Source organism: Neovison vison, chromosome 12 (assembly GCF_020171115.1).
Source record: "Neovison vison isolate M4711 chromosome 12, ASM_NN_V1, whole genome shotgun sequence".
Classification (NCBI taxonomy): Eukaryota; Metazoa; Chordata; class Mammalia; order Carnivora; family Mustelidae; genus Neogale; species Neogale vison.
The window spans coordinates 61,944,895-61,972,050 of record NC_058102.1 but is presented as its reverse complement, the minus strand read 5'-3'; the positions used below and the strand labels follow the sequence as shown (position 1 = coordinate 61,972,050).

At 39.7% G+C, this 27,156-nt stretch overlaps 1 protein-coding gene across 24 annotated transcripts in view; it reads right to left on the bottom strand.

Moving 5' to 3' along the window:
* Window positions 1-25,195, bottom strand: part of PLEKHA5 (pleckstrin homology domain containing A5) — a 237,755-nt gene extending 212,560 nt beyond the window's left edge. For 6 of the 24 annotated variants that reach the window (XM_044227409.1, XM_044227411.1, XM_044227414.1 and 3 more), the window contains exons 1-3: window positions 25,008-25,186; window positions 24,779-24,858; window positions 22,421-22,478 (exon numbers count right to left, since the gene is read on the bottom strand). In XM_044227409.1, the coding sequence (XP_044083344.1) occupies window positions 22,421-22,478; window positions 24,779-24,858; window positions 25,008-25,099 (230 nt within the window). In that variant the 5' untranslated portion in view covers window positions 25,100-25,186. Of the gene's footprint in view, window positions 1-19; window positions 66-22,420; window positions 22,479-24,778; window positions 24,859-25,007 lie in introns of those variants that run through there. The other 18 variants (XM_044227422.1, XM_044227421.1, XM_044227417.1 and 15 more) reach the window with 7 other exon arrangements.
* Between the last annotated feature and the right edge of the window lie 1,961 nt (window positions 25,196-27,156).

Below are 27,156 nucleotides of genomic sequence, written 5' to 3'. Positions count from 1 at the left end.
ACCAACTGAGCCACCCAGGCACCCCAAAAGTAGTTTCTAATTCAAATTAATTGTTTTCTCAAAATCTAAAAAAAAAGAAAAAAAAGAAATTAAAAAAAAAAAACATAAAAAAGCTCTACTATGAGCATGCAATTTGTTACCCCTAGTGTCTAGCATTATATCTAGCAAATAGTAGGTATTAAATATTATTACATTACTAATGACTATCAAAACCAATTTTGAAGTTCTGAGAATAACTACTTTGTAGACCTTGCCTATTTCATCTTTGCATCCCACTGCCTGACAGATTATATACCATAAAAAACTCAGTTAATTTCATCTTTTCTCATTCAATTAAAAAATAAATTTATTTTAAATTTTCAAACTTTTGTTTGTAATTTTCAACTAAGTGCAAGGGGTTTTGCAATGAAAAAAATCAGTGCTGGGAAGCTGTACTTTAATAAAAGTCTTGGCATGGTATACATCCATTATATGTCAATAAAGCTAGAAAAAAGAAAAGGACAAATCCTTGAAATAACAAGTAGAATAAGCTGGTCATTACAGTAAGAGACCAACAGCGAGCAGTGTTATTATACCGGAAGCCAGAAACATTTACTCTAAGTAGAATACTGAATTTTTGTGTGCTTTCTCCCTAAAACTAAAACATAAAAATTCAGTGTCACCACTAAATTCAGTTTCACCACTAAACCTGAGAAACTCTACACAACCAATTTTCCAAAGTAAAAACCAACTTTCTACACTGCTCTACAAAAATTTCCAATTACTCCTCTTCTGTTTCACAGAAGCTGTAATGACTGGCCTGGTTCTATTCCCTAAAGGGGAAAAAAGGCAAGGAAATACAACCATCTAGCCTTTTTTGATTCCTCTGCCAATTAAATATCGCACTCCAAGGGAGGCCCCTGCAATACTCACTTTGTGAGACAAGAACTGACAGAGGAAACTTCAAAGAGCAAGACTATAAAATGGAAACTACTTTCTAAGACAAATAATTGTCTCAGAAAGCAAACGAAAAGAACATATACAATGATAAAAGTCACCTTCTCCATACACCTGGGTCTACCTGTATAAACTGACAGAAAACGGGACCAGTCACTGAGTGCACACTTTTCAGGAGTGTCTCTGAAGATAAACAAGATCTTCAATCAGAGATGAATTATTTCCAGAGAGCCATGAAAGTCGTTTCAGGGGTTATTAGGACTTTTGGGTCAGTAAGGTGTTACCATGCTCACTCAGTTCCACAGAGGCCAGAAATCATCACTATTCCTTCCCATGTGTTTGATTCACTGAAAAGATTACGAGGAAATAATTCTATCTCTCACAGTCTTGTCACCCAAGTGGAGGCCTGTGCAATCTTGAGTGCAGAGTAAAACAAATTCTACATAAAGATTAATAATATTATATGCCAAAGATTATGATTCCCATCTTTAAATGGTTATCTTCTTTACTCCATTTGATTCTAAGTAAGTAAGTCACATTTAAAGTCCTGATGCAGGTGATTCTAAAGATTATTAAAAAATCTACAAGTCCCCAAACTACTCCAGATTAGGAAGATGTCTGGCTAAAGACTAACAGAGCAGTACACACACAAAACATGAAGAAAAAATCAAGGTTTAGGGACTTAATAGGAAAGACTTGCTTTCTTCCATTGCCGGCAAGGGCTCTTTACTAGACAGAGATGCAGGGGTCGGGGTGGGGAGGCAGGGAGGTGAGAAGTAGGGAGGGGGAGAGACAGAGAGAGAGACTCTTAAGCAGCTCCACTCCCAGTGCAGAGCCCCACAAGGGGCACCATCTCACGAACCTGAGATCATGACCTGAGCCAAAATCACGAGTCAGACGTTTAACAAACTGAGCCACCCAGGTGCCCCAAAAGCATTTTTATTTAATCTCATGATTAAAACAAGTTTGGGATTGTCTGAATTTTCTTCTTGCCAGGTCAAACAACTGATATTAAAAAACACACCTCAGAGCTTGTGAAGTCTTCCTAGTATGTGACAATGAGCTTTCGGGTAAGGACTAAGAGTTCATACGTGCATCTTTAAATAATCTGCTAAAGACGGGCAACCGAAGGAAACAGTCAGTGCCACACTATTCAAACTGCACAACCCTAGTAGAATTCCTTCCTTCTTTTCTGACTCTTCCTTACTGTTTCTCATCCCCTTGCTTCATTTTCCTCCCTATGCCTCAGCCATGTCTCCATGACTCCGGAGGTTTAGCTCAATACTGACACACCAAGAAAGAGGTTTTTCACTTTTATTTGGGATTAACTTAACATCAGGAGATAATGCTGGGGCATCTGAACCCCTCGGGGCAAAGCCAGTGATTTCTCTGTACTCACAAGGTATAGACGTTAATATAGATAGATGGTACTCGGTGTTGGCTGAAGTCTTGATTAAAAAATAACATTTTAAGTTACCAGAAAGCCAATATAATTATCAAACTATTATTAAGAGATTCTAGTTTTTAACAATATGCTTCCATCGATGAATATGAACAACAAAAAAGCAAAAAGCATTTAACCAGTGTATTTAACTATGCCAACTACACAAAAAGAGCAGTCAGTTATCTTCCTTAGAATTACTTCTTCCAGGGGCACCTGGATGGCTCAGTGGGTTAAAGGCCTCTGCCTTCGGCTCGGGTCATGATCTCAGGGTCCTGGGATCGAGCCCCACATCGGGCTCTCTGCTCAGTGGGGAGCCTGCTTTCTCCTCTCTCTCTCGGCCTGCCGCTCTGCCTAGTTGTGATCTATCAAATTAAAAAAAAAAAAAAGTTAAAAAAAAAAAAAAGTATTACTTCTTCCAAAATTATGAAGACCTTTTGTCAGGCATTCCCTCTAATAACTCCCCTGCCAACAACTTCTTACTGAAATTGTGTTATATATTGAAATTATGTCTAAGTCAACTACTAAGGTGAAATTTAGGATCTACCCCTACCTAATATCTGAGGTCTATACAATGTAAAAAATTATATAGATTATCTTCTTAAAAAAACAAAAAATGCAATAAGAAAATATAAAAGAGGAAGGCACAAAAAATAGAAGTTGACTAAATTTCTAGACGAAAAAAATTTTTCAAACTAGATAAAAATCTACTATACGCTTTATTTAAAAGAGATATGTAGAAGATAGATGGATACACAAAGGTTTTTTTTTTTTTTTTAATAGTAAAAGAGTAGAAAAAGTTTTATTAGGCAAGTACTAAATAATAAAGAAGGCCGGCATGATGTATTAAAATGAGACAAAATAGGCAAGGCCCTGAGTATAAATGGAGGTCAAGGTCCCCCTCTAATCATAAAAAGTTGAATGCATTCAGATGGCACATTCTGTACTTAATAAAATATATCAATTCCACACTTGTCCACATCTGTTAACATAAATTCACAAATTTTAAAAAATGACAGCTTCATAGAGAGAATGAAAAGTCATCCCAAGAGTCAAAAATTATAAAAACACGGGGCGCCTGGGTGGCTCAGTGGGTTAAAGCCAAGGCCTTCAGCTCAGGCCATGATCCCAGGGCTCTGGGATCGAGCCCCACATTGGGCTCTCTGCTCGGCAGCGAGCCTGCTTCCCCCCCTCTCTCTTTCTGCCTACCTCTCTGCCTACTTGTGATCTCTGTCTGTCAAATAAATAAATAAAATCTTGAAAAAAAATTATAACAACACCTTCTCAATAGCTGATTCTGATCTCATGCAATCAGAACATTAAAAAGTGGAGTATCCTCCAATTCACTTTCTGGGGCTAGAATAACCTTGATATCAAAGGCAGACAATGACAGTACAAGAGAAGGATATTACAAGGCAATTTCACTTATTATCACAAATGACAATGTCCTAAACAAAACACCGACACATCCAACAGAGCAATGTATAAACCAGAAAGAATATTGTAACCAAGTTGGGTTTATTTCAAGAATACAAGGCTGGTTTACCATTAAAAAGTGTATTAATACAGGGGTGTCTGGGTGGCTCAATGGGTTAAAGCCTCTGCCTTCGGCTCAGGTCATGATCCCAAGGTCCTGGGCTCAAGCCCTGCATCAGGCTCTCTATACAGCTGGGAGTCGGCTTCCACCTCTCTCTCTGCCTGCCTCTCTGCCTACTTGTGATCTCTGTCTGTCAAATAAAGAAATAAAATCTTTTAAAAAAATGAATTAATACAGTTCACAGTAATTCACTGAGTTAGCAAATTTAAAAAGTCATTTCAATGAATGCAGAAAAAATATTCCATAGAATTCAACGCTCACTCAGTAATAAACGTTCTTATTAAACAAGGAATAGCAGAAAATTTTCTTAACTGGAAAGGGATACCTTCCAAAAACTTTCATTAAATATTCTGTTTTTTAAAAAGGCTTATTTGAGAGGTTGCATACATGTACGCAAGTGAGAGAGGGCTATAGGGAGAAAATCTCAAGGAGACTTGATCTCACAATCTTGAGATCATGACCTGAGCTGAAACCATGAGTCAGACACTTGGTGGACGGAGCCACCCAGGCACCCCTAAATATTCTTAACGATGAGGTTAGAAGCACCATTTCTAAGTCAGAGCTGCAGTTGCTTCTATTTATCACTGCACTGGAAGTACAAGCTAGCAACAAAAAGAGGTATGAGGGCTAAAACGGAAAAAGACAAAAAGGGCTGGAAAGAGAAAAAATCCCTATCATAACCTGCAGAAGACTGATAATTACATGAAGCTTAGGAATTACCTTCATCAAAAGAGCCCTTAAAGAAAGTGAAGGCAAGTTACAAACTCGGAGAGCAGATCTGTACAAGATTATCATCTATCACTGATAGACAAACATAACAATTCCAAAAGTCCTGAGAAAAAAGATGCCAAGAAAAGTGGACAATATATAAATAGGCATGTCACAGAGGACGAAATACAAATATACAAAGGACCTAATACAAGTTGCTAAATTTTACTAATTTGGCAATTCCAAGGTAAGAGCCACAATAAGAAAATATTTGACAACCACCAGATGGTCAAAAATGTCAACACCAGACAGTATCAAGTGCTGACAAAGATATGAAGCAACAAGAACTCATATACTGTTGGAGGGAACTTGATAGTCCAACCACTTCAGAAAATACATTCAATAAAGTTGAAATGCACGTCCCTTACAATCTCAGTTATATATATTCTAGAGAAACTCTTACAAATGTACATGAGGAGACATAAAATAATATATAACAGCCATAAAATAGGAAACAAATGTCCACTAATTATAAATGGTTAAACTACAGTACAATCATATACTGAAATACTACACAGTCATAAAAAAATAAACTGAATCTGTAAAAATCTTCCACTATTGTCATTCCAAGTCTGTTGTCTATTAGATAACTTTGTGGTTTAAAGATTATGAAATTTTCTTCTGGTTCACCACACAATTTGAACTCTCCAAGTGACTAGCAGCAAAAAGAAGAGATTAAATATTTACATTTAAAACATCTACTTCTGCTAATACCAATACAAAAAACTTTATGACCAAAAACACAGACACTACTAATTTGAAAATCCTCATCTTCGGATTTTAGTACTTGATAAACAGTATTACATAAATTAAATCACTGTTCTTTAGTATTTGCATACATCATTAATAGTTCACATTTTTAAATAGTTTACATTTGTAAAATGTCATTCCTCATTTAAAAAGATACTTGAGATATACCAAAAAACCTACAGTGAAAAGATGAAGCAGTTAACGAGTATGTCTGTTCAGTATGTAAGTTCCTAAGAATTCAAAATATGTCTACATTTCACAGAGCCAGAGGCCCAAAATTCCTAAGCTGACCATCATCCTTGGTCAAATAAATCGTAGCCTCTATCCACTAGTCCCAGGGTCAGTTTTGTCCAAGGGTCTACTGACATTAAATCCATCAAGCCCCCTGACGCCCAGGTTCATACCATCCCCGTTCGCTTCTCAACCCATCCCCTGACCCAGCATTAGCCCTACAAAGCTTTGTTCTTTCTGTCCCTTACCTGGCCTGCACGCCACCTGTTTTATAAACTAAACTACCTACAGTGATACAAAGATAAATACAAAAATAAATAAACTACTTATGGAAATGGTGCTCCCTACTTAGAGAATTTTCCTATGGCCTCAAACTTTTCTCAAAACATTACTCCAATATCCTGGCTGTTAAGGACTTTCCCCTGAGGACAGGAGCTGTATAACACACGATCTCCAACCGCAGCTGTTTATTGCTACCCCTCAAGGTCCTTCAACCCGCATTCACCCCCTATCGGTCCCATACCGTGGCACATTTGAAATCACTACTTCAGTGATCACGTTGCATCAACACAAACCTCTAACCTCCCAACATACTTGCCCTCTGTGGATTCTCTGGTATTGAGAGAATTTCTATTCCAACCAATCGGATTCTTATTCCACCTCTTTCTTTCCTAACCTCAAGTCCAGTGGTACATTTCAACAGATTTTTGATACCCTACACTCTCCTGCTCATTTGCTTCTCTTTGCATTCATGAAAAAAATGTGCTGTGGCTCCAAATGTTCATTTTCTCTGAGCTCCCACCGCCCATGAGCCTCCTTCAAGATTACATAAATATTTAATGAGATTACATAAATATTTAATGAGTCTACAATGTACCAGAGACTGAGCATGTAACACTCTTATCACAAAATTTTTATTAAAACTGTTCAACAAATATTTACTGAGCATCTCCTGAGGAGACGAATGCACTACTCTAAGGTCTGAGAATTCAGTAGTGAACAGGTCAGAGGAGGTCCCTGCTCTTAAAGCCTACATCCAGCAGAGGGATGACAAACCACCAAAAAAGTAAATGAACTGGAGCCAGTGCTATGTACCATGAGGAAAATAAAACATGGCAATAGGACATCAAGTGTCTTGTCAATGGGTTTTAGGTCTGGGCAGGATAGGGGAGGTCTTCCGTTTCTCAGAAACACACTGAAACCTATTTATCTTCTCGACCCCCAGCCCCCACAACAGAAGCACTAGGACCCATTTTGAACCTTGAACAGACAGCCCCAATGTGACTACCAAACCAACTAAACATATCATCAAAAGAAAAAAATAAATAACTACAGGAGTTAGGAACTAACAGACTTAATAAAGAAGAGAATCTCACACACATTCATTTAATTTTCTATATACTTATAGGAGTACATGATCAGCAATGTGGCCATGATCAAGTGTAATCCCGTATTTAAATCTGAGAAACCATAAACTTCAGCTGGGTTCAATAATTTTTTTTTTTGGCACATGCTATATGAATTACAAAAATGCTCCAATTCTCCACCTCCCATCCCCCCCTCACTCCCATCCCATATCCACAACCCTTGTAATATGAGTTTCCAATTCTTCCCTCAAAAGATGGGAATCCAGGGGCGCATGTAGCTCCGTTCATTAAGCATCCTACTCAGGTCACGCTGTCAGAATCTAGGGACTGAGCCCCATGTCAGGCTCTGCATTCAGTGCGGAGTCTGCTTCAGATTCTCTCTCTCTCTCTCTCAAAAAGATAAATAAAATCTTAAAAAAATATATATGGGAGTCTATTACTTGAAGAGACTTGAATCTGAGCTTGACTTTGTGACTTTCTCCGGCCAAAAGAAAGCAGTGGAAGTGACACTGTCCCAATTCTGAGCCCAGGCCTCAGGAAACCTGGCATACTCTGCTCGCTCACCTGGAACTTGCCTTTACCACAAAGGCAAGCCTGGGCAAGCCTACTGGAGGATGAGAGAGCCACAAAAGATAGCCCAGTCATTCCCACCACCCTAGACCAGTCAAAATCAGCAAAATTTCCTACCTGACCCACAGCTAAAGAGTAAACCCAACAGCAGCAAGATGAATTGCTCAGCCAACAGAGGGATATGTGCAAAAATAATATAATATACAGTTATTGTCTTAAGCCACTAAATTTTTAGATGGTTGTTATACAGCAATAACTGATATATAAGAATAATTAAGTATAACTATTCAACTGAGATAATCTATTACATCTCTTTTCAGGTTTTTGAGGAACTGAAGCCAAAAATTGTGCAATATTTTAATTTCAGGGTTTTCTGCAATGAGGCTTTAAAAGTAGACTAGGCAGGAACTGTTATATACAAAAAGGATTTAGAACCCCATCAAAGGATTTTACTTCTCCTACAAACATTTCTCCTTATTTTCAACTTAGAGTTTCTTTTGCAGCTCCACTGAGAAAGGAATAGCATCTGAACTGATAATCATTCATATTAGAACAGCAAGGCTGATTTGACACTGTAAAACTCGGGATTATTAGGTAAATGTTCAAAATGACCTGGGAGTCCTCTGTGAAAGAAAGAAGTAAGTAGTTGATTTTCTTGTCCTTTTATCATTCTTTTCTGAAATACAGAAACTTCTCAGTGTGAATAGTTTCTGAGAAACTTACCTATTCTTCCAAGTTCAGTAAGGATTTCATTTCTTGTCTGCCTACTGTCTCTTATCTCCTCCAAAATTTTAAGTACTAAGTTTTTGAAAATAGATATAATAAGTACACATTCTACCTGCTCCCCCTCCCCCCAATTCATCTGGGTAAGCATAAAAGGTTTAGTGACTTGAACTGGACCAGGCCTGTCCTGCTTTCTACCCTGTGGGGTTGTTCTGAGAATCAAGCAAGAGGGAGGGAGAGGAAAGAGTTCAGAAAGAATGTGACCTTGCTTGGCTCCCCGCCCACAGTTCTTAGTCCCAGCCTACTCCAGTCACTCCTGGCCATGGGCTTGGCCTGTGCCAGCCAACAGTGCGTGCCTGAGAGTGCCTGTTTTCCAGTACCTTTGCAGAGCCTGAGTATTAATACATTTTAAATATTTCAAACCTAACATTTACACAGGTGTGATCCCAATTTTTTTTTTTTTTAAAGATTTTATTTATTTATTTGTCATAGAGAAACGAGAGCGAGCACAGGCAGACAGAGTGGCAGGCAGAGAGAGAAGCAGATTCCCTGCCAAGTAAGGAGCCTGATGCGGGACTCGATCCCAGGACGGTGGGGTCATGACCTGAGCCGAAGGCAGCCGCTTAACCAACTGAGCCACCCAGGCGTCCCTGATGCCAATTTTAAAATTCCTTTTTATTAATGACAAGGATTTTAGTTCTTTTACTTCTACATCCTTCATCCGTGCTTTTCTACAGATAATTTATTCTACAGCTAAAATCATTTTTTGAAAAAAATTCATAAAAAATATTTTTTAAAAACAGCAACATCTATATTCAAAATTGCCTTTTCAGTCACTCCTGGGCATACTATATTATATACTGTCTTTACCATTCTCTCCTTTTAATTCATTTCTGCTTGCCTATGTGAGAGTCCCTAATGTTACAGTGTCTTAAATTCTTCATTACCCTGGAGAATATATTCAAGCTAGGTCCTGCTTTTTTTTTTTTTTAAAGGTTTTATGTATTTATTTGTCAGAGAGAGAGGGAGAGAGAGCGCGAGCACAGGCAGACAGAGTGGCAGGCAGAGGGAGAAGCAGGCTCCCTGCCAAGCAAGGAGCCCGATGTGGGACTCGATCCCAGAACACTGGGATCATGACCTGAGCCGAAGGCAGCCGCCCAACCAACTGAGCCACCCAGGCGTCCCGGTCCTGCTTTTTTTATCTGTAGCCCCGGACAATAGCTACTTTACTCTTTAAAGAAAGTCTTCCTTTGTGCCACCAGGCACTTCACAAATAAACTGATTTCTAATTCCTAAATCACAGGGCTTTCCTAAGTAGAACAGAACATTTTAATAAACCAAATATGTGTATTTTAAATGTACACTATACCATCCCTAACACTTCTTATTACACATATTAGGAAGTGTTGGTGAAGTTCCTACCTTCAAGGGGTTTAAAATCTACCCAGGATAAACACTTAAAACGATGTTTCTGAACCACTATTAGTAGATCATGCATCTTAAGTTGCTTCCCAGCATAAATAACACTGAAACATATTCTCTATTTACCCAATGTTATGAACTTACACAAATATCCATGTGAATTAAAATTTAAAAAATAAACATCCATGTATTTCGCACCTATCCCAAGTTTTACAGCTTTTCAAAGTTTACATAAATTACCTCATAACATCATAGGCCTACGTAACAGGTAAGGTAAGAAGGAACTGGTACAAAACAGGATTAAGAAATTTTCTCAAATTAAAAAAAAAAAAAAAAAGAAATTTTCTCAAATATGGCTAAGAGAAGTAATAGAGCCAAGGTCTGGTCCATGCTACTTTCTACTTCTATAGAGTATTCACTGCCCATAGATCTACAAGTTATATCCACAGTGGTCACAGAAAGCAGCACATTCCTCTTGGCAAATCTAACTGGCTGATAAAGGGCCTAACTCTCACGTGCTCTGAACTTGTGGTTTTCTAGGTGGATACACATGAGACTTCCACTGGGTTTTGGGAAACAATATTTAGCACCCTTATATACATTAACTTTTAAATCATAAGAAAAATAAGCTTTACTAATGTGTAAGACATGAACTGACAGCAATACATGTATAATTTATAAATATACAATGGGGTGTACAATCAAACACTTTTTACCTGTAGAGTACACGACCAAAATATTTTGGAGATCTCTACTAAGCTAACTGGCTCAGACATCAAAAATATAAATAAATATATGACAGAACAGAAAAAAAGAAAAAATACACAGAAGAGGCAATTTACAAAAGACATTCAAACTGTCAACAAATCAAGGAAAAGATGCCAAGCATAGCCAAAACCAAGAACATACAAATTCAAGCAAGATACCATTTTGTCCATTAGATTAGCAGAAACCTTAAGTCTGGTAATACCAAATCCTGGCACGAATAAGAGAGAGAATAATCCCATACACTGCCTGGTGTGAGGAGAAATGATAAAAACTTTTTGGAGGAGAGTTGGACTAACTGTAAACCACGAGTAGTAAAACCATTCATTTGGATGTGACTATCAGATGGCCCCAGTAGATGGCCCAACTCCCAATTCCCAAAGGCATTCAGGAATGGGACGTACTCATACTTGGGGCTTTCTGATGCATTATGCAGTCAGTTTGGCACAAAGTGCCCACATTTTATCACTTTCCTATTTTTTGTATGACCCCATGGACTTAGTGAAAAACAGTGGTTTTTCATTAATTTTGAAGCATGCATTTTAATAATTTCAATATTCAGACCCTATTTATGATGTACAGCAGGATTTTACAGTATTTATCAAAAGCTAAAATACACATAGCCTAATCCAGCTAGTCCCCACTTAACAAACATTTTCTAAAAATAACTGCAAATAACCACAAAGTTTAAATATGAGTATGTTCACTACACACTTGTAGAAATTGAGAAAAAAAAATTTAAAAACCTGAGTGTCCAACAATAGGGGTATGGCCAAATAATCAAAGCATATTTTGTAGCTACCAAAAGAACAGTGCTGAATTAATACCTACTAATATGAAAAGACCTCAGATATTTATTAAATAGAAAGTACATATAGTATAATCTCATTTTTAAGTACAATCTCAATTTTGCCTATATATCACACGTGAATACAAAGAAAAGGAAGTACACTACAGGGTGGGAGGGAAAAGTATAAAAGGAGACTCTGCACACCATATCAGAAAAATAACATTTTCCTTTAAGTCTCCCTTAGAATGCAGAGTGCTATAGTGCTTACTTGGAAATACTGCCCCTGATAATTAGTCCGAAGAGGTCAAGTTGACAACTCAGACAAGCACTTACAATCTCCCCCCACACAAACCCACATGCAAACACATACATGGGTGAGGCATCTGTCTATCTACCTATCATTATCTTATACTATACCAACTGTATTAATTGTCAATATGAAACAAGGATGAACAAAAGTTTAAGACTCAATTTACTCAAGCACTCAAATGTCTTTAAACAATTCAGCCTCACACACAAGCTCGTGAATTGCTTTAATTTTTTAGATTTATAGCTTTATGATATAAATTCAGACATTGAAAGATGGTAAATATAACCAGTATACCCACCTCCTCAGCTAAGCCCTTACAAATATCACTAGCTTAGTGCAATAGGCTTTCCTACTGATCCAGAAGTTGGTCTGAATACAGTGCTTCAAAGTGCCATTACTCATCAATTAAGAGCTACAATCCTAGTTGTACTTCCATCTCTGGTAATCTATTACATCAATGATCTGCAATGACCACACCTACTGCAGTCACAGGCTTGTCTAGTCCTCTCACACTTTTGATTTTGGTCTTGGTTTATGACTTGCTTTGACCAACAGGACATGAGCAAGCATGATGTACGCAAAGGTTTGTAAGTGCTTGAACATGAGGGCTTGTCCTCTTGAAAAGTTCCCCTTTAGAAGCCAGCTGCCATGAAGCATCTGGGTGGTTAGGCGGTTAAGGGTCCAACTCTTGATTCTGGCTCAGGTCATAATCTCATAATCTCATAATTTCCATGCTGAGCATGCTCGCTCTCTCTCTGCCCCTCCCCTCAGCTCGTGCACACACTCACATGTTCTCATTCTCTCTCTCTCTCTCTCAAAAAAAAATAAAATAAAATAAAATAAGGGCACCTAGGTGGCTCAGTTGTTAAGTGTCTGGCTTGGGCTCTGGTCATGATCCCAGAATCCTGGGATCGAGCCCCGCCTCCGGCTCCCTGCTCAGCAGGAAAACTGCTTCTCCCTCTCCCACTTCCCCTGCTTGTGTTCCCTCTCTCTGTGTCTCTGTCAAATAAATAAAATCTTAAAAAAACAAAATAAAATAAAATAAGCCAGCCATATTATAATATCCATATTATAAAGAAATTCTAGATAAACCAGTAAGTGATGAGAGGCCAGGAGGAGAGAGACACTGGATATTCCAGCCACAACCTAATTCCAGCTGAATGTGTCTGCACGTGTGACCTCAGTTATACCACACCAAGAACAGAAGAATGGTATAGCTGAGCCCAGTCAACCCAGAGGAAGGAGAAACTATAAATCATTACTGTTTTAAGCTACTAAGATTTGGGGTAGTTGGTTATATAGCAAAAGATAACTGGAAAACTAATCCCTGTTCTAAACCATCTGTATCACTAACAACAATCCATGTAGATTCTCTGTCAGTTACCTTTAAATTTCATCTGTCCAATCAAGTGTGTTAACTGCAGGTGAGGGAGAAATGGGGGCACTTCCATATACTCTCAGATACTGCAGGAGAGAACATAAATGTGTACAAATCTTCTACAGTGAAACTTGGCAAAATGTTAAGGTACTAAACCTTTTAAAAAGGTCACATTCTTTCCCAATAATTCCAAATCTAGGAATTCTGTAGGCACAACAGGACTGGGTGATTTTTCCCCCAATCCCCTTTGCTCACGACAGCCAGTAAGCTTGGTTTTTTATACTGTGTCTTTTTCAGAATTCAACACTTGCACTCCATTCTCCCAGATCTAGGCCTAACCCATCCTGCTTACCTTTTCAATTACTCCCTCTGCAAGGTACAGCCTAAAGCTTCCCTGATGATCACTGACACTCTCACTTACTGGAATTCTGCAGATGCTCAGGCTCACTGCCTTCCTGGCTCTGCGAACGTTGCACTATTTATAAGGGAGAAGGAGCAGACCTCTGATCTTGTCGTCTTTCACACCCTGGTTTCCTATGGTGAATTGGACCTTTCTCTCTAATCACATGGTTTCGGAGAGGCTTGCCAATGGTAATTTTGGCTGCAGCCAAGGACAGAAAATTACTGAAGACCAGAGGGCCAGTCTTTGCTCTAGCAAATGGGCACGTGATCTAAGGTGGTCAAAGTCCTGTCCAAGATTTTTTTTTTTTAATTTGGTAATGGATAAAAAACTTTACCTTTTGGGTTAAAAAAAACTGAAAGGCTATAATTTGGGCCTGAAGCACAATTTTTCTGGTTAAGTGGAAAGAAGCTTTTTAAAGTAAAAAAAGGTAAGAGCTTTAAAGAATTCATTTGTATCACTCCTGGAGTTAATGTGGAAAATAGTTTGCTTTTCCTTATACTATTGGCTTTGGGTCACTGACATTTACAACAATAAGAATCCTGACTAGATGACAAGTGAAAAGTGGAAAAATACCCTTGGATGTCCAAATTTGGATAAAGACTTGCTTTTTTTTTTTTTTTTTTCCAATTTGTTACAGATCTTCATTTCAAACATCTAATTGTCTATTATGTGCCGAATGCGGGAAACATAAAGATTATCATGACTTCAAAGAGTTGAGTGCTTCTGAAGTTACTGGCCACCTGGAGAATAATTCCCAAATAGCTGAGAGGCTACTCCTAAGTGACCAAGGAGTTCTCCAACTGGCTCTAAAACTTCCATCATCTGTACCTCCTAAGGACCACTCTGTAGGTCTCTCAGGTTTCTAGGATCCGCTGATGTCTGTGTATTAAAGATTGGTCTACATTCACTTTACCCATACTAGGAGAACAGCATAGACCTCAAGATCTCCCCTACTCCCTAGAAGCCATATCGGCCTGAACTGCGAAAGTTTCTAAATGGGAATGCCAAGGCTGGGGCAAAATCTAGATTTCAGCTGCTTTCTAAGAGGCATCTCAGGTTCCTGCATTATCTTGGCTTTGTCATGGATCAGGTTTACAATCAGGCCTCTAAGCAGATCTTTCTATTTCACCAAGAATCACAAAAAGCAAATGCACAGATGATTTACTAATTCTTGTTGGGACAAATGTCACATGGAGGGAATATCTAAATTTCACAAGGAGGCAAGCACAGACTTAGACTGACTGTCATCATCAAAGTTCAATCAACAAATATTTACTGAGAAACTACTATGAGAGGGCTTAGGCCACAAGACTAAAAATACAGCAGTGAAGAAGACTGCTTTTCATGAAGCTTACTTACCATACAGAGTATGATCATATGGGGTATTTAACAAGCACTGCCTTGATTCTAACATGTACTTTTTAAATATAGTGTTTCTGAAATAAGGATGGAGAGGTTTATTTAATATGGTCGTGGAGCTCTCTTTTCCCCCTGGAAAGCTGCTACTAAATCAATGGTAACTGATAATCACTGGCACCTTAAAAGAAACATGGTAATTATACAATTCAATATTTAATCATCATCTTGTTAAATGCTAAGAACGAAAAATATAAGGAGAGAATCTGACAGGGACCAGAATTTGCTCTAGAAGGGCTCCATTAGCTCCCCCAAATTTCCTCATAGCACAGTAGTCAGAATGACCCTTTCAAAGGGTGAAGCCGGATCACGGGCCTCCTCTGCTGAGACCTGCAGGAGCACCCTACTTTCCTAAGTAACTGCCGATTACACCAACCAGAGACATCCCCAAACAACGAACCGTTAACTTCTCTGATTTCAACTTTCTTCCCATACTCATTCCTCATCATTCCTCTCCTGATACACTGAAACCTGTTCCGTTATTTTCTTACAGCATTTGCATATTCATACATACTATAAAAAGTACTTATTTACTAAAGCTTACTTTGATATTCTGTCCCCCACCCGTCCCATTCCACAGAAGGACAGTTTTCTGGTCTATTTTGTTTAGTGATAGATCTCAATCACTAAGGCACACTTAGGGGTTCAAAACGTGTCGAGAGAATCAGAAGAATGTATCTGCGAACAACTAATGGGAAGACCCTGCCACTGGGACTGAAATGATCATCAAAACCAGCTGGTGAAGCCTTATTCTCTATTATTTAGTGGAGGGTAACTTCCTCCTGCAGTTTTTCTCCTTTTACTCAATTTCCAAACCACACCAATCCCACCCCAAGTCTTCAGATACAGCAGAACTTTCACTCAGGTTATGGGCCAGTTGCAAGCCCCAGATGCTACTTATTCTTCATTTTTCAGATGATTTTGTACTACTTTGTTCTGATCCACTCTGGGAATTCCGCCACTGAACTTTCAGAAGCAGACTTATTCCTCATGTTTGTGAGAAAGTCCTCTTCTAGTAACCCTCATGTTGCACCAAGTCTGCTCACTGTATCTGGTTAAAGCGGCCTGCATACTTCCCAGAGTTTATTACGGTCTACGACTATGTACTTGGTGATTATTTTATTATGGTCTCTCCCACAAAATAATGGTATGCTCCCTAAGAGCAAGGTTCATGTTTGTCCTTCACAAAGCCTACAGCACCTGGCATGCACAAAATACTCTCTAAGAACTTGCTAAATGAATAATGGGACCAACACAACATTTCTGTACAACATGTATAGTCTAGTCAACTAGGTAACTGAAATAGGATTTTCTAGGGAGAGTGGGTCGTGTTTCTTGTTTGTGAAGGAGAAACAGAAGCTATTGTTGGGGGAGTCCTTTGGAAAGGCCAATTTTAGCCACCTAAAATGCTATGTCCTCTCAACCAGCTCAGAGATTAGCACATGATCAACACTTCCACCCAGAGTTCTCCCCTCCCCACCACCACCTACTCCCTTATTCTGGTCAAGGGAACCAATCAATCTTACAGCCTCTCAGTCACAAAGGCTTTGAGTGGTTTTTGACCTCTTTTGCTGTCAACCTCCTAGCTCAGCAAGACTCCTAAAGCCTGTCAACTCCTCTTTAATATCATTGATCAATGGCCTTCCTTTCCATTCCCGCTACTACCAACTTGGTACAACCAACTCTCAGATTAGTATAGCAACAGATCTAGCACTGGTCTCCTGGATTCCAGGTTTGCCTCTTTCTAATCCATCCTGCCTATATTAAAACCTTCACTCAACACGATAATGCTATACCCCAAAAAATCTGCAATAGCAAGCTAGAAAATAAACATCTCAGTCTGACATTCCAAGGCCTGACACAATACAGCTCCAAACAGCATCCCAGTGTTTTCCGTGTTGATATCACTCACCAACACATAGTTCTCACTAGTAATCACACACATTAAACACCTGCCCAGCCTCACCAATTTATCCTACCAGCCATTTATATCAACCCATCGGAATTCCGTCTATATACTTAAATCTAGCTCAACTCCCACATCTTCCTTTAAGCCTCTCCCGGACCGCCTGGCTTCATTTGACTCTTCCTCCCGGGCTTACTTGTGACACTCTGACAGACAACTAGGATCTTTTTTTTACCCCATTAACTCCAATTTACATATACATATATACATGTAACTTTACAAATTTAACCCCAACTTACACCTAGCTGTTATAGAAAAGTAAAAAGGTCACGGGAGAGGTACATTCATCAACAAATGCAAAGAAACCCTTTATTTTTCCTGGATAAAGGTGGCTCTAAAGGGATGTTTACATCTGCCCAGTCTCCAGAGCCTCCAACTCTCACTCTTCTAACCAATTTCTTTATTTTTCTACTGCTCATTCTGCCCCTTCCTAAATACATACCAGAGCTTTGAGAGTTAAAAAAAACTAGAACGGTCTACCACATTAAGGGGAAAAACATTTAATAAATACAAAAAGGATTCTCAAAACCCTTTTTGAAGACCTAGGACCTAGGATTAAGTTCATGTTTCCCCCACCAGCTCCCCCCCACCTTTTTTTTTTTTAAAGCTTTTATTTATTTATCTGAGAAAGAGAAAGAATGAGAGAGACAGAGAGCATGAGAGGGAGGAGAGGCAGAGGAAGACACAGACTCCCTGCTGAGCAGGGAGCAGGATATGGGACTTGATCCTGGGACTCCAGGATCATGACCTGAGCCCAAGGCAGGCGCTTAACCAACTGAGCCACCCCGGCAGACTACCACCTCCCTCTTTTAACATAGTGCCTGTTTTTTTCCTTGAAACTCCTTGAAGGTTGAAATCATAGTTCATAGTTGCGTTGTACGTAATGAATTACCATAAACTGCTTCACACACATAAGAATCATATATTATAGTCTAAAACTCTGTTATGAATATAAAAAAGAAATATAATATCCATGAATTGTTCTAAGCATTATACGGCTATCCCCCATTATATTATTAGGGTATTAATGTACCCGCCAATTTTAAATATCAAATATATAGTAATACATTCTAAGATTCTTGGTGGCAGTTATGTCATATTCCCTATCTCTGCTCATAGTTCAAAATGTGATTATCTATGAAGAAACAATATTTTTCCTCACTTGCAATCTTAAATGGCTATGTCAAGCCAGAATTCCCCTCGCTGCAGGTTGGTTTGAAATTCCAAGCACACATTAGATCCGGCTATCGCAGATACTTAAAAGAAACTTCATTAGTCAAAAATCAAACACTGCTCTATTTGCATATCTAAGAAAAAGTTCAATTTTCAGAACTTAAAATTTTAAGTCACGAAAAAAAGCAATATGAAAATATAACCTCACAAAATCTACACACTACTTTTATTACCCTGCGAAGACTTTTTGATTCCCAATTCTACTGCGTAAGACAATGACCTTTAAATAATCAGAACAAAGTTTCTCATTGCTCAGAGAGCATTGTTTTAAGATTTGCTTGTTACTTTAAGTTAACCGTCTTACAGCTTTGAAGCACAAAGGGATAGTCAATGACACATCCATTTTAAGCTACCATGACCTGTCATTACAGAGTCATTAAATAGTATTTTCAAGGAGTAAGCAGAAAGCTTTGTAACTTTCAAATATATTAAGACTAATCTCTGTATTTCATAAGCTAAGTTATTTGGATATTTAAACCTATACTTCATAAATTATAAAACCCACTGATAATTTTCTGCATTCTTCCTAAAGATAAATATGAATTATTATGAATATGTTAAAATGAATTAACATATTGTATATATTTGTTTTTATACAGACACTATAATTTCTAAGCTGGCTAGCTTAAGGTATACAGAAAAAAAGGGTGCCTGGGTGGCTTAGTCGGTTAAGCAGCTGCCTTCCGCTCAGGTCATGATCCTGGAGTCCTGGGATAGAGACGCCCACATCAGGCTCCTTGCTCAGAAGGGAGGATGCTTCTTCCCTACCTACTACTCCCCCTGCTTGTGCTTGTTCTCTCTCTCTTTCTCTGTCAAATAAATAAATAAAATCTTTTTTTAAAAAAAGTATACAGAAAAATACTTCTGTCAAAAAATTATTTATCTTTATGATAAATAATTTTTAAATATTAACATGTTTTGGACAAATGCATTTAAAGTAAAATATATTCTCTGTATTATATATTCTTTTACCTAACTGTAAACTTTTATTAAGAAACCAATTTCAAAAATTCTATAAACTGATTATCCAATTCAAATCTATACAACTCTAACTCTGATCAGGTCCTGTGTTGACAAGAGCACTATTAACCGTTCCCACGCAGCTCTCCAGGGAAGGTATGTTACAAAGCACAAAACGCAGCAACAGAAAGAAAGCACACACAGCTCTAGTACTACACACTTCATATTCATCTGTGGTTATCTATACAAAGTTTAAAATAGTTGGCACCACAGGAAAGCTAAGCATCTTTCCATATTTCCTGTAACATGTCTTCCTGGCCCTTGAGATCATCATTTTGTAGACTACAACAAATTCCCAAAATATTAAAAAATCCAGAGTAATTTAAAAATGGGATGGAATTCAGAAGTTGCCATTTCCAGCCAGCCCAATTTAAAGGCATGAAGACTGAGCTCCAAGGTCTTTAAGAAGGTCAAGACACAGCTAACTACTGCGACTTATCCCCACTTCAATCCTCTTTCACCTTACCACCACCACAGATACAATGATCAATACCAAAGTATTACACAAAAATAGTTTTCGGCAGTGTGCCATTTTGAACCACCACCACCATTTGTTCAGAAGAGAAATAATCTGAGAGCTACATGTACCTTTGGGCACAAAAGTAGAAACTCAAGACCTTTAGGTCCTTCTTGCTAAGGGAACCTCCCAGGAACACCAGATTAGGAATAGCAGGAGGGTCAACATGTCTTTTATCGATCTATCTTCTCTCCTCCCATGAGAACAAAACCTACCCTGTTCACTGTATCACATCCTTTCTTATAATTTGATCAATAACCTCCTTTCTTCATCTAAGAAAGAACCAACGATGAGAAATACATCCACCAACATTAATCACTTGCCTACTTCAGACTCCTATCCTTTCTTCTCTGAACATTGTAAATATAGTTCCTGTTCCTGCTGTTTCTCATCTTGCTGTCTTTGCAGCCCGTAAGTTCCAAAGGCATGTTTCTGTTGTTTTATTATGTGGTGTGACAATGGAAATAGTAACTCTTCTGACTACTTTCATGTTTAAAATGATATTCAGACATGGCAATATATGCAAAAGCTCTTCGTAAACTGCAAAATTTAAGACAAAAGTAGTGCCCCTATCATATGAGAATGAAAAAGCATCCCTAATTGCTCATATACAAGTAAGCAAAAAATTTCTAGGAAATTACGGCCCACATTAGTGATTTAACTAATCTTAAAAGAAATTAGTCTGATACATTCAAAAAGAAAAAAAGTAGCACCTCCCATTCAGCAAATCATACACTTGTCAACAATCATTTTACTGCAAGAAGTTTAATGAGTGATATATTTCTCTATCATACTCAATTTTACAACAAATTTTACTTCATAATATAAATTATTACTATTTTCGGGGAGCCTGGGTGGCTCAGTGGGTTAAGCCGCTGCCTTCAGCTCAGGTCATGATCTCAGGGTTCTGGGATCGAGTCCCGCATCGGGCTCTCTGCTCAGAAGGGAGCCTGCTTCTCTCTCTCTCTCCCTCTCTCTCTCTCTCTCTGCCTGCCTCTCTGTCTACTTGTGATTTCTCTCTGTCAAATAAATAAATAAAATCTTTAAAAATAAATAAATAAATAAATAAATACTATTTTCAGACACAATTATTGGCTGACTATTAATATCACAATTAAAACCAAGTAATCTAAAACCGTCATCAGAAATAAAGTAAAATTATTATAGCTTTTGTAATATTGTCCTCATTTTCCTGAGAAACTTACTTGGGCATGACACTCAAAGAAGAGGCTAATTTGTTTAAGTCAATATAAAAGAAAAATCTAATCAAAATGGCTAGTAGAACAAAATTCAGGCTTTCAAAAGGCTCAGTTCTGAAATAAAAAATTTTCAGCCCACACAGAACATTTTCTACTATTGAATAAACATTCATCTAAGATTGTACACATTCACAGGAATTAAAATATTGCTGAGAATTACAGTGTTACTCCTATTCTTATAAGATTAACTAGCCTTAATGTACAGTAAAACTACCGGATAAAAATAAATGAACTCTATAAAAAAAAAATTTCTTCAGAAATATCAAGACTACCTCCAAAAAAATGCCCTTTTCCTGACAATACAACTTCACTTTAATACAGAATGAAAATAGCCACTAGGAAAATACCTGATGACGCTGCACTTTACTTATGCCTTTATTTTTTAGGCCATCTAATAATGTACAGCACAATCTCCAAATTAAAGATGTAACTGAAAATTATCCAGAGAAGAACCACATCATGAAATCCTCCATGCCTGGATGTTACTTCTGCCTTCTTTCTATATCCAAATGCAATCATTCCTTCTTTCTATAACCAAATGCAATATAAATAGTCCTTGACATTTTACATAAATATCATTCTGAAAAAATTTAAAACCATACAGGTAATTATATTTTAATGGAATTATGGTGTAATCTTAAAAATATCACTTAGTAAAATACTTATTGGGCCCAATGAAATAAAGCTGGCTTTAGCTGGGTATCTGTTATTATTAATAAACTATGAACATCTCAACCAAATCTTTTATTTAAGCATTCTTTTCAAGTTTCAGTTCCTTAAAATTAAAGAAAAAATTTTAAAACAAGCTCTTAAGTTAATAGTTTCTAATTTAAAATGAAGATAAAACCACTTTTATTTTCCCCTTGGGAGGTAAAAAATTTTCCTGCATACTGTTGACCTCAAGCATTGTATTTGTCTCCAAGTACCACCAAGTGAACCCGGAACAGAAATTAATTCAATGTCTTTAGAATTAAAAGTCAGGACTGACTGGTCATCTCTCCTTTGTAAGCTCTAGTGAAAGCTTTTTATTCAATCACAACCAACCATAAAACATCTGTATTTTAAAGACTTAAACATATTTAAATAAACTAAGGCAAATTACAATGCTCCAACAGATGTTTGTGAAATAATTAGTATTTATTTGTTGGTTTTTACTTTCAACTCTGTCATTGTTCATCCAACTGTAACCTAGCTTCACATCACTTTTGCTTCTTATTAACAGCTCTGGTTAAAATATACATGAACAGAATTCACTTTAAAAGAAAAAAAAATATGGTAACATGCTGAAGACCAAACACTGTAGTACCCTATCACCTAGGACCAAACATGTAATTGTGACCATCAATGATCTAATTTCCAAATGCATGTATGTCCAGGCAAATAACATAAGAAAACTATGAGTGTTATCTCTTCTCTCAAAATTACAACACTATATAAAGTCAGTATTATTTGATAGACCTTAAAAAATTATGAGCGTACCTAGAGATACAACTATTCAACTAAAGATTAATTACAACATTCAAATCAGCAAGAAAAAAATCATAATTAAAAAACTCACTTTATATAGTATCTTGCACCTTCAAAAGTATACGCTTCTTCCCAGCCAGTAGGCAAATCTAAAAAACATACATTTTACAGTTAGTATTACTTCAATGGGATAGCAAAATAAGTTTCAATCCATTTTACTTATTCATTTTCATCATCAGCTATTTCCATTTATTATGTAAATTTCTAAAAAAAAAAAAAAAGATGTTGAATTGGTAACAAAACTCATAGTGAACAAAATATTTTTGGAAAAATGGAGATTCAAATTAAAAGCCACCAGAAAAGAATGAACAATATTAGAGATTATCTTACATGATTATATACTTTAATGATCAGTGAAAAGGAACTACTACTCTCTGGCATCCCAAAAAAAGCAAGGGAAGCCTTCTAATCCTAGGTAAAATACTCATGATGGCTGGCCAAAAAAAGAAAAAAAAACCCAGAAACCCACCAAACCCTGCATTAAAGGCAACACCTGCTTCTTCTTAGGTATAAGTGTGTTTATTTAAGACCATACCTTTCAGCTACATAAATGAATCCATCCAGGAAGTGTCACTGATGAGAAAGAACTTCCTAAGTATTTAATTACGGAACAAGAGTTCTGACATCACATACTCTATACATGTATGTTTCTACAGATTAGGCTTAAATGTGTGAAGTTACAGGTGAATGACGGTCATTGTATATGCTATACATTGCACATGACAAATGGCTTCGATTTAAACATAATATCTGAAATGAAAACCAGGGATGTGTGTCTAAAACCACAAAGTCAAAAGCATACCAAACCAGGAAAAAAACAAAACAAAACAAAACGATAATCATGTCTGAAAAATTAATGTGAAATCAAAAAAAGAATAAAATTTCTCTGTAGTGTGCATGTTCTCAAATCTGTGGGGGTAAACAGGATACAAATTCATATCACACATAACCAAAATAAGCATGAAATAATTACACAAGATGATTAGGCTAAGTAATTTAAATACCATATTGTCCTTTGTGAAATAAGTTTATTATCCATGAGGCAAAAAGGCCATGAGAGTTGAAATATATATGCAAAACACTGAAAGGTGCATATTGAAGTCAGAGACTGCAGAGGGGAGTTAAGAAATGTGACAGTGTATTAGTCAGAAATGTCTTAAAAATGTAACCTCACCATTCTTGCTTTCCCTTTCCTCCTCCACCTTTTTGCAAATTTGGAAATTAGTCACTTCAGTGAACTCCAGAATTTAATAGAGAAGGCAGGCTTGTTCCATATCCTGGCCCCTCTGAGAGAGTCCCAGAATCTCAGAGTTGGAGAGAAAGTATCCCAGAGGGCAGCTCTGAAGGACTGCTGAAGCCAGCCTCCCCTCCGACCCGAACGGTTCTCGAGCCTCCCCCAGGACGAGACCCAGAGGCCGGCCAGTGAGAGAACACATGTTACATTTCAAAGACAAACAAGTTTCACGAATGTAAACAAAGAGCGCCCAAAGAAAGCCAGACCAGCCGGGAGGCTCCAGTCCACCTCTCTGCAGCTCAGCTCCTGCTCGGCATGGCAACAAGCTGGCCCAGGCTCCGGGGAGATGTGGCTCCCCGCCGACCCTCTCCGACGAGGGCCCAACTGCGAGGCACCCCCTTGCATCCCAACCGCCTCCGGGCGGTCTGTGCAACCTCCGGGCTGCTGCCGGGGACCGAGAGTCTAGCCGGCCGGCAGCTGAGACTACAAATACGTCCTCGGGCTCCGGCGGCCGCTCCGGTGGCAGAAGGGAGAGCGCTACTGTCACACAGAGACTCGCAGCACCCCCGAACTCCTCTCCTCCTCCTCCTCAGTCACCTCCCCACAAGTCCCACCTAAGGGGAGGAGGAAGCCGCACGACTGCAAGCAGCTGTCCGGGGAACAGGGAGGCGATGTGGACACCCTGACCCCGGCGGACGAGGGCCAGGGTCCCGGGCTGCACCGAGGGGAGTGGGCAAGGACTTCCTAAAGGTTGAGAGGGGGTGAGATCGGGCGCGGGGGTGCTGGCGGAAGGACTGAGGCGCAGCCGCGAGAGGAAGCACTCGGGGTCTCGAATTCCGGGAGAGGGGGGTCGGCCTCCCTGGGGGCGTCGGGGGTCCAGGTAGGGAAGGGGGAGGGGGCCCGGGAGGAGGGCTCCGCTCTCCAAGTGGCGATGAAAGGCGAAGGAGAGAGCAGCGTTCAGACTCCAGAGAAGTCCGGCGGCGGGGCCCCGGCTGCCCCTGTACCTGCGGCCGCCCCCGCCGGCCTCCGCCCCACCTCGCCGCCTCCCGGGGACGGCGGCCGGGGGCAGGTCGCGGGGCGACGGGCTGCCGGGGCGCTGCCGCCTCCTCCCCGCGGCGCCCAACTCCGCTCGGGCCCGGCCGCGCTCAGCGTTACCTGCGCTCTGCCGCCGGTGCCCGGTAACCACGGCCTCGCCGGTGACGGGGTGCAGCCAGGTGGTGCTCTTCGCCTCCTCGCTGCAGGGATGAGAAAAGGGGCAGACACCGGGCGTGAGAGGGTGCTCCGGGGGAGCCGGAGGGGCTGGAGCGGCGCGCACCCGGCGCCCTCCTCGCCTCCCGCCGGCCTCCCGCACCGCCCGGGCCCCTCGCGCCGCGCCCCTCTTTACTTGATGAAGAAGACTCGGCCGCCCCTGGTGATCCCGTAAGTCCAGGAGCGGGGTAGGGAGCAGATCCACTCCAGGTTCAGATCCGCCGCCATGTCTGATCCCCAGCCGCCGCCGCCGCCTTCTCCTGCCTGCCGCCGCGGCTGCCGAGGGAGGAGGGAGCGAGCGAGCGACGAGCAGAGGGAGCGCGGGGAGCGCGGAGCGAGCGCGGCCGGAGCGCGCCTCCCCGGCCCGGCGCGCCCCCGCGCGCGCCCTACCCCCTCGGGCGGCGCCCGCCCCGCCAGCCCCGCCAGCCCCGCCGCCCCGGCTGGGTCGGGCCCGCGTCGCCGCCCCTCCGCATCCTCCGCGGCCGCCCGCCAGCCGCCCCGCCGCGCGCTCGGGGGATGGGCGAGCCAGACCCCTCCCTCGCGCCCCTCCCGCGCTGCCCTCACCCCGCCCAACGAAGGTTCCGGGATCGATTGAGGGGAAAAAAAAAAAAAAAAAACCCGCGTCCTGCCCCCAGGGCTTTGCCCGAAGGCTTCCCAGCCTGGAGCGGGAGTCACCGGGAGAGTAATCCCTGCGCCCCAGATTGCTCTGTCTTTTAGAACAACAGCAACCCGGCCGCTGGGCGTTGTTTTTTTAGAGCTATTGGGTATCAGAGGTTTTTTCAAAAATATATATATCTCTTTAAAATAGAAAACTGTTTTATGAAAGCACACGGAAGGCTTTTCCTGTTTGTGTTTTGTGTGCCAGATATCAAAGGTTTGACTAGTTACCGTGGGCCCATGAAATAGGAGTAGACTCAGACCTGACAAAACAAGTTTGCCTCTTCTTAGGCCCCTTACATCATATGATGTTTTATAAAATAAAAATTTGACTTTTTATATTATTTTTTTTAAAGTTTCGCTTATTATCAATCTGAATTTCTACTGTCCCCTATCTCCTATAAATTACAATGATAGCCCAACTTTATAGTCTTTGAACAGTGCACATTTTAAAATCCCCACAACAACCCTATGGATTCTATAATTAATCCCCATTTTACAGATGCAAAAAATGGAAGTTTAAAGAAACAATAACTTGCCCAAGGTTACAGTAGTGACAAAGCCTGAATTCAAACTAGCTCTAGTATTTAAAAAGTTTGTTTGTATAGCCACATTGCTGTACTTAATTAAAAAAGTCTTGTTTCCCCTGTACTCCACCCCCTTTTTATTCTTTAAACAAGCAAAGGGCAGAATGCAATGCAACTGAGATCTCCCCGAACACCACCTCCGAGTACTTGCCTCTTCTGTTTGTCTCTGGTCCTCTGCCACACTTGAAATTGCTTATGCATCTTTGCAGCAAGATGACTCATTAAAGCAGGATACACAGTTCAATAATAATAGTACTACTTGAAATTCCTGTAACACCTTTTCTGACCAGTCTTGGGTGCCTCCTGAGGCTTTATCTCATTCATCTTTCCAGTAGCTGGAAGAAGCAAACCATCTCTTTTAACATTTAAGGTAACTCAGGCACAGAAAGGGTAAATGACCTTGGACAAACCCATATCCAGCAAGTCAGGTGGGGCCTGGATGAGAATGCAGTTTCATTGGACATTTTCTCTCATAGTCTAATTCCCCAAGGCCAGCCTGTCTTTGGTGAAAAGAAGTCTGCAATTACTGCTATAATTTTCCTGTCCATCTGCATACACAGGGAAAAAAAAAAAGCACATCACTTTAATGTTTTCTCTTTTTGGTTCCATTGCATTCTCCTCTTTCATTTTGCTACTTATTACTTCTTGACATCTTATCTCCTGCCCAGTCTCTGGAAAAAGTGCCTTTTTTTTTTTTTTTAAGTCAATGAATAACTAGCAGAAAATGTTCCACATTGCCATCAGTTGGTCACTGGTTATTACATAGCAAGAAAATCAAGATCTATTCACTTTATATTGTGCTATCATTAGAAATTTAAAAATCTAAAGTGAATCTTTCTAATACCATAGTAACTTCAGAAATCTACTTTTAGTCCAGCTATAGTACTTGAGTTTTTGACTGCGTACCATTAAGAGTTCCTTAGGTTGGCCATGCATTGTATGGGGATTCCTTTTAGCTGTGAATCTTTGATTTTACAAGATTCATTAGTGTAAGGCATACTTCAAAAAGTGATATTTGCTTAATAAAAACGTGTGTCTTAG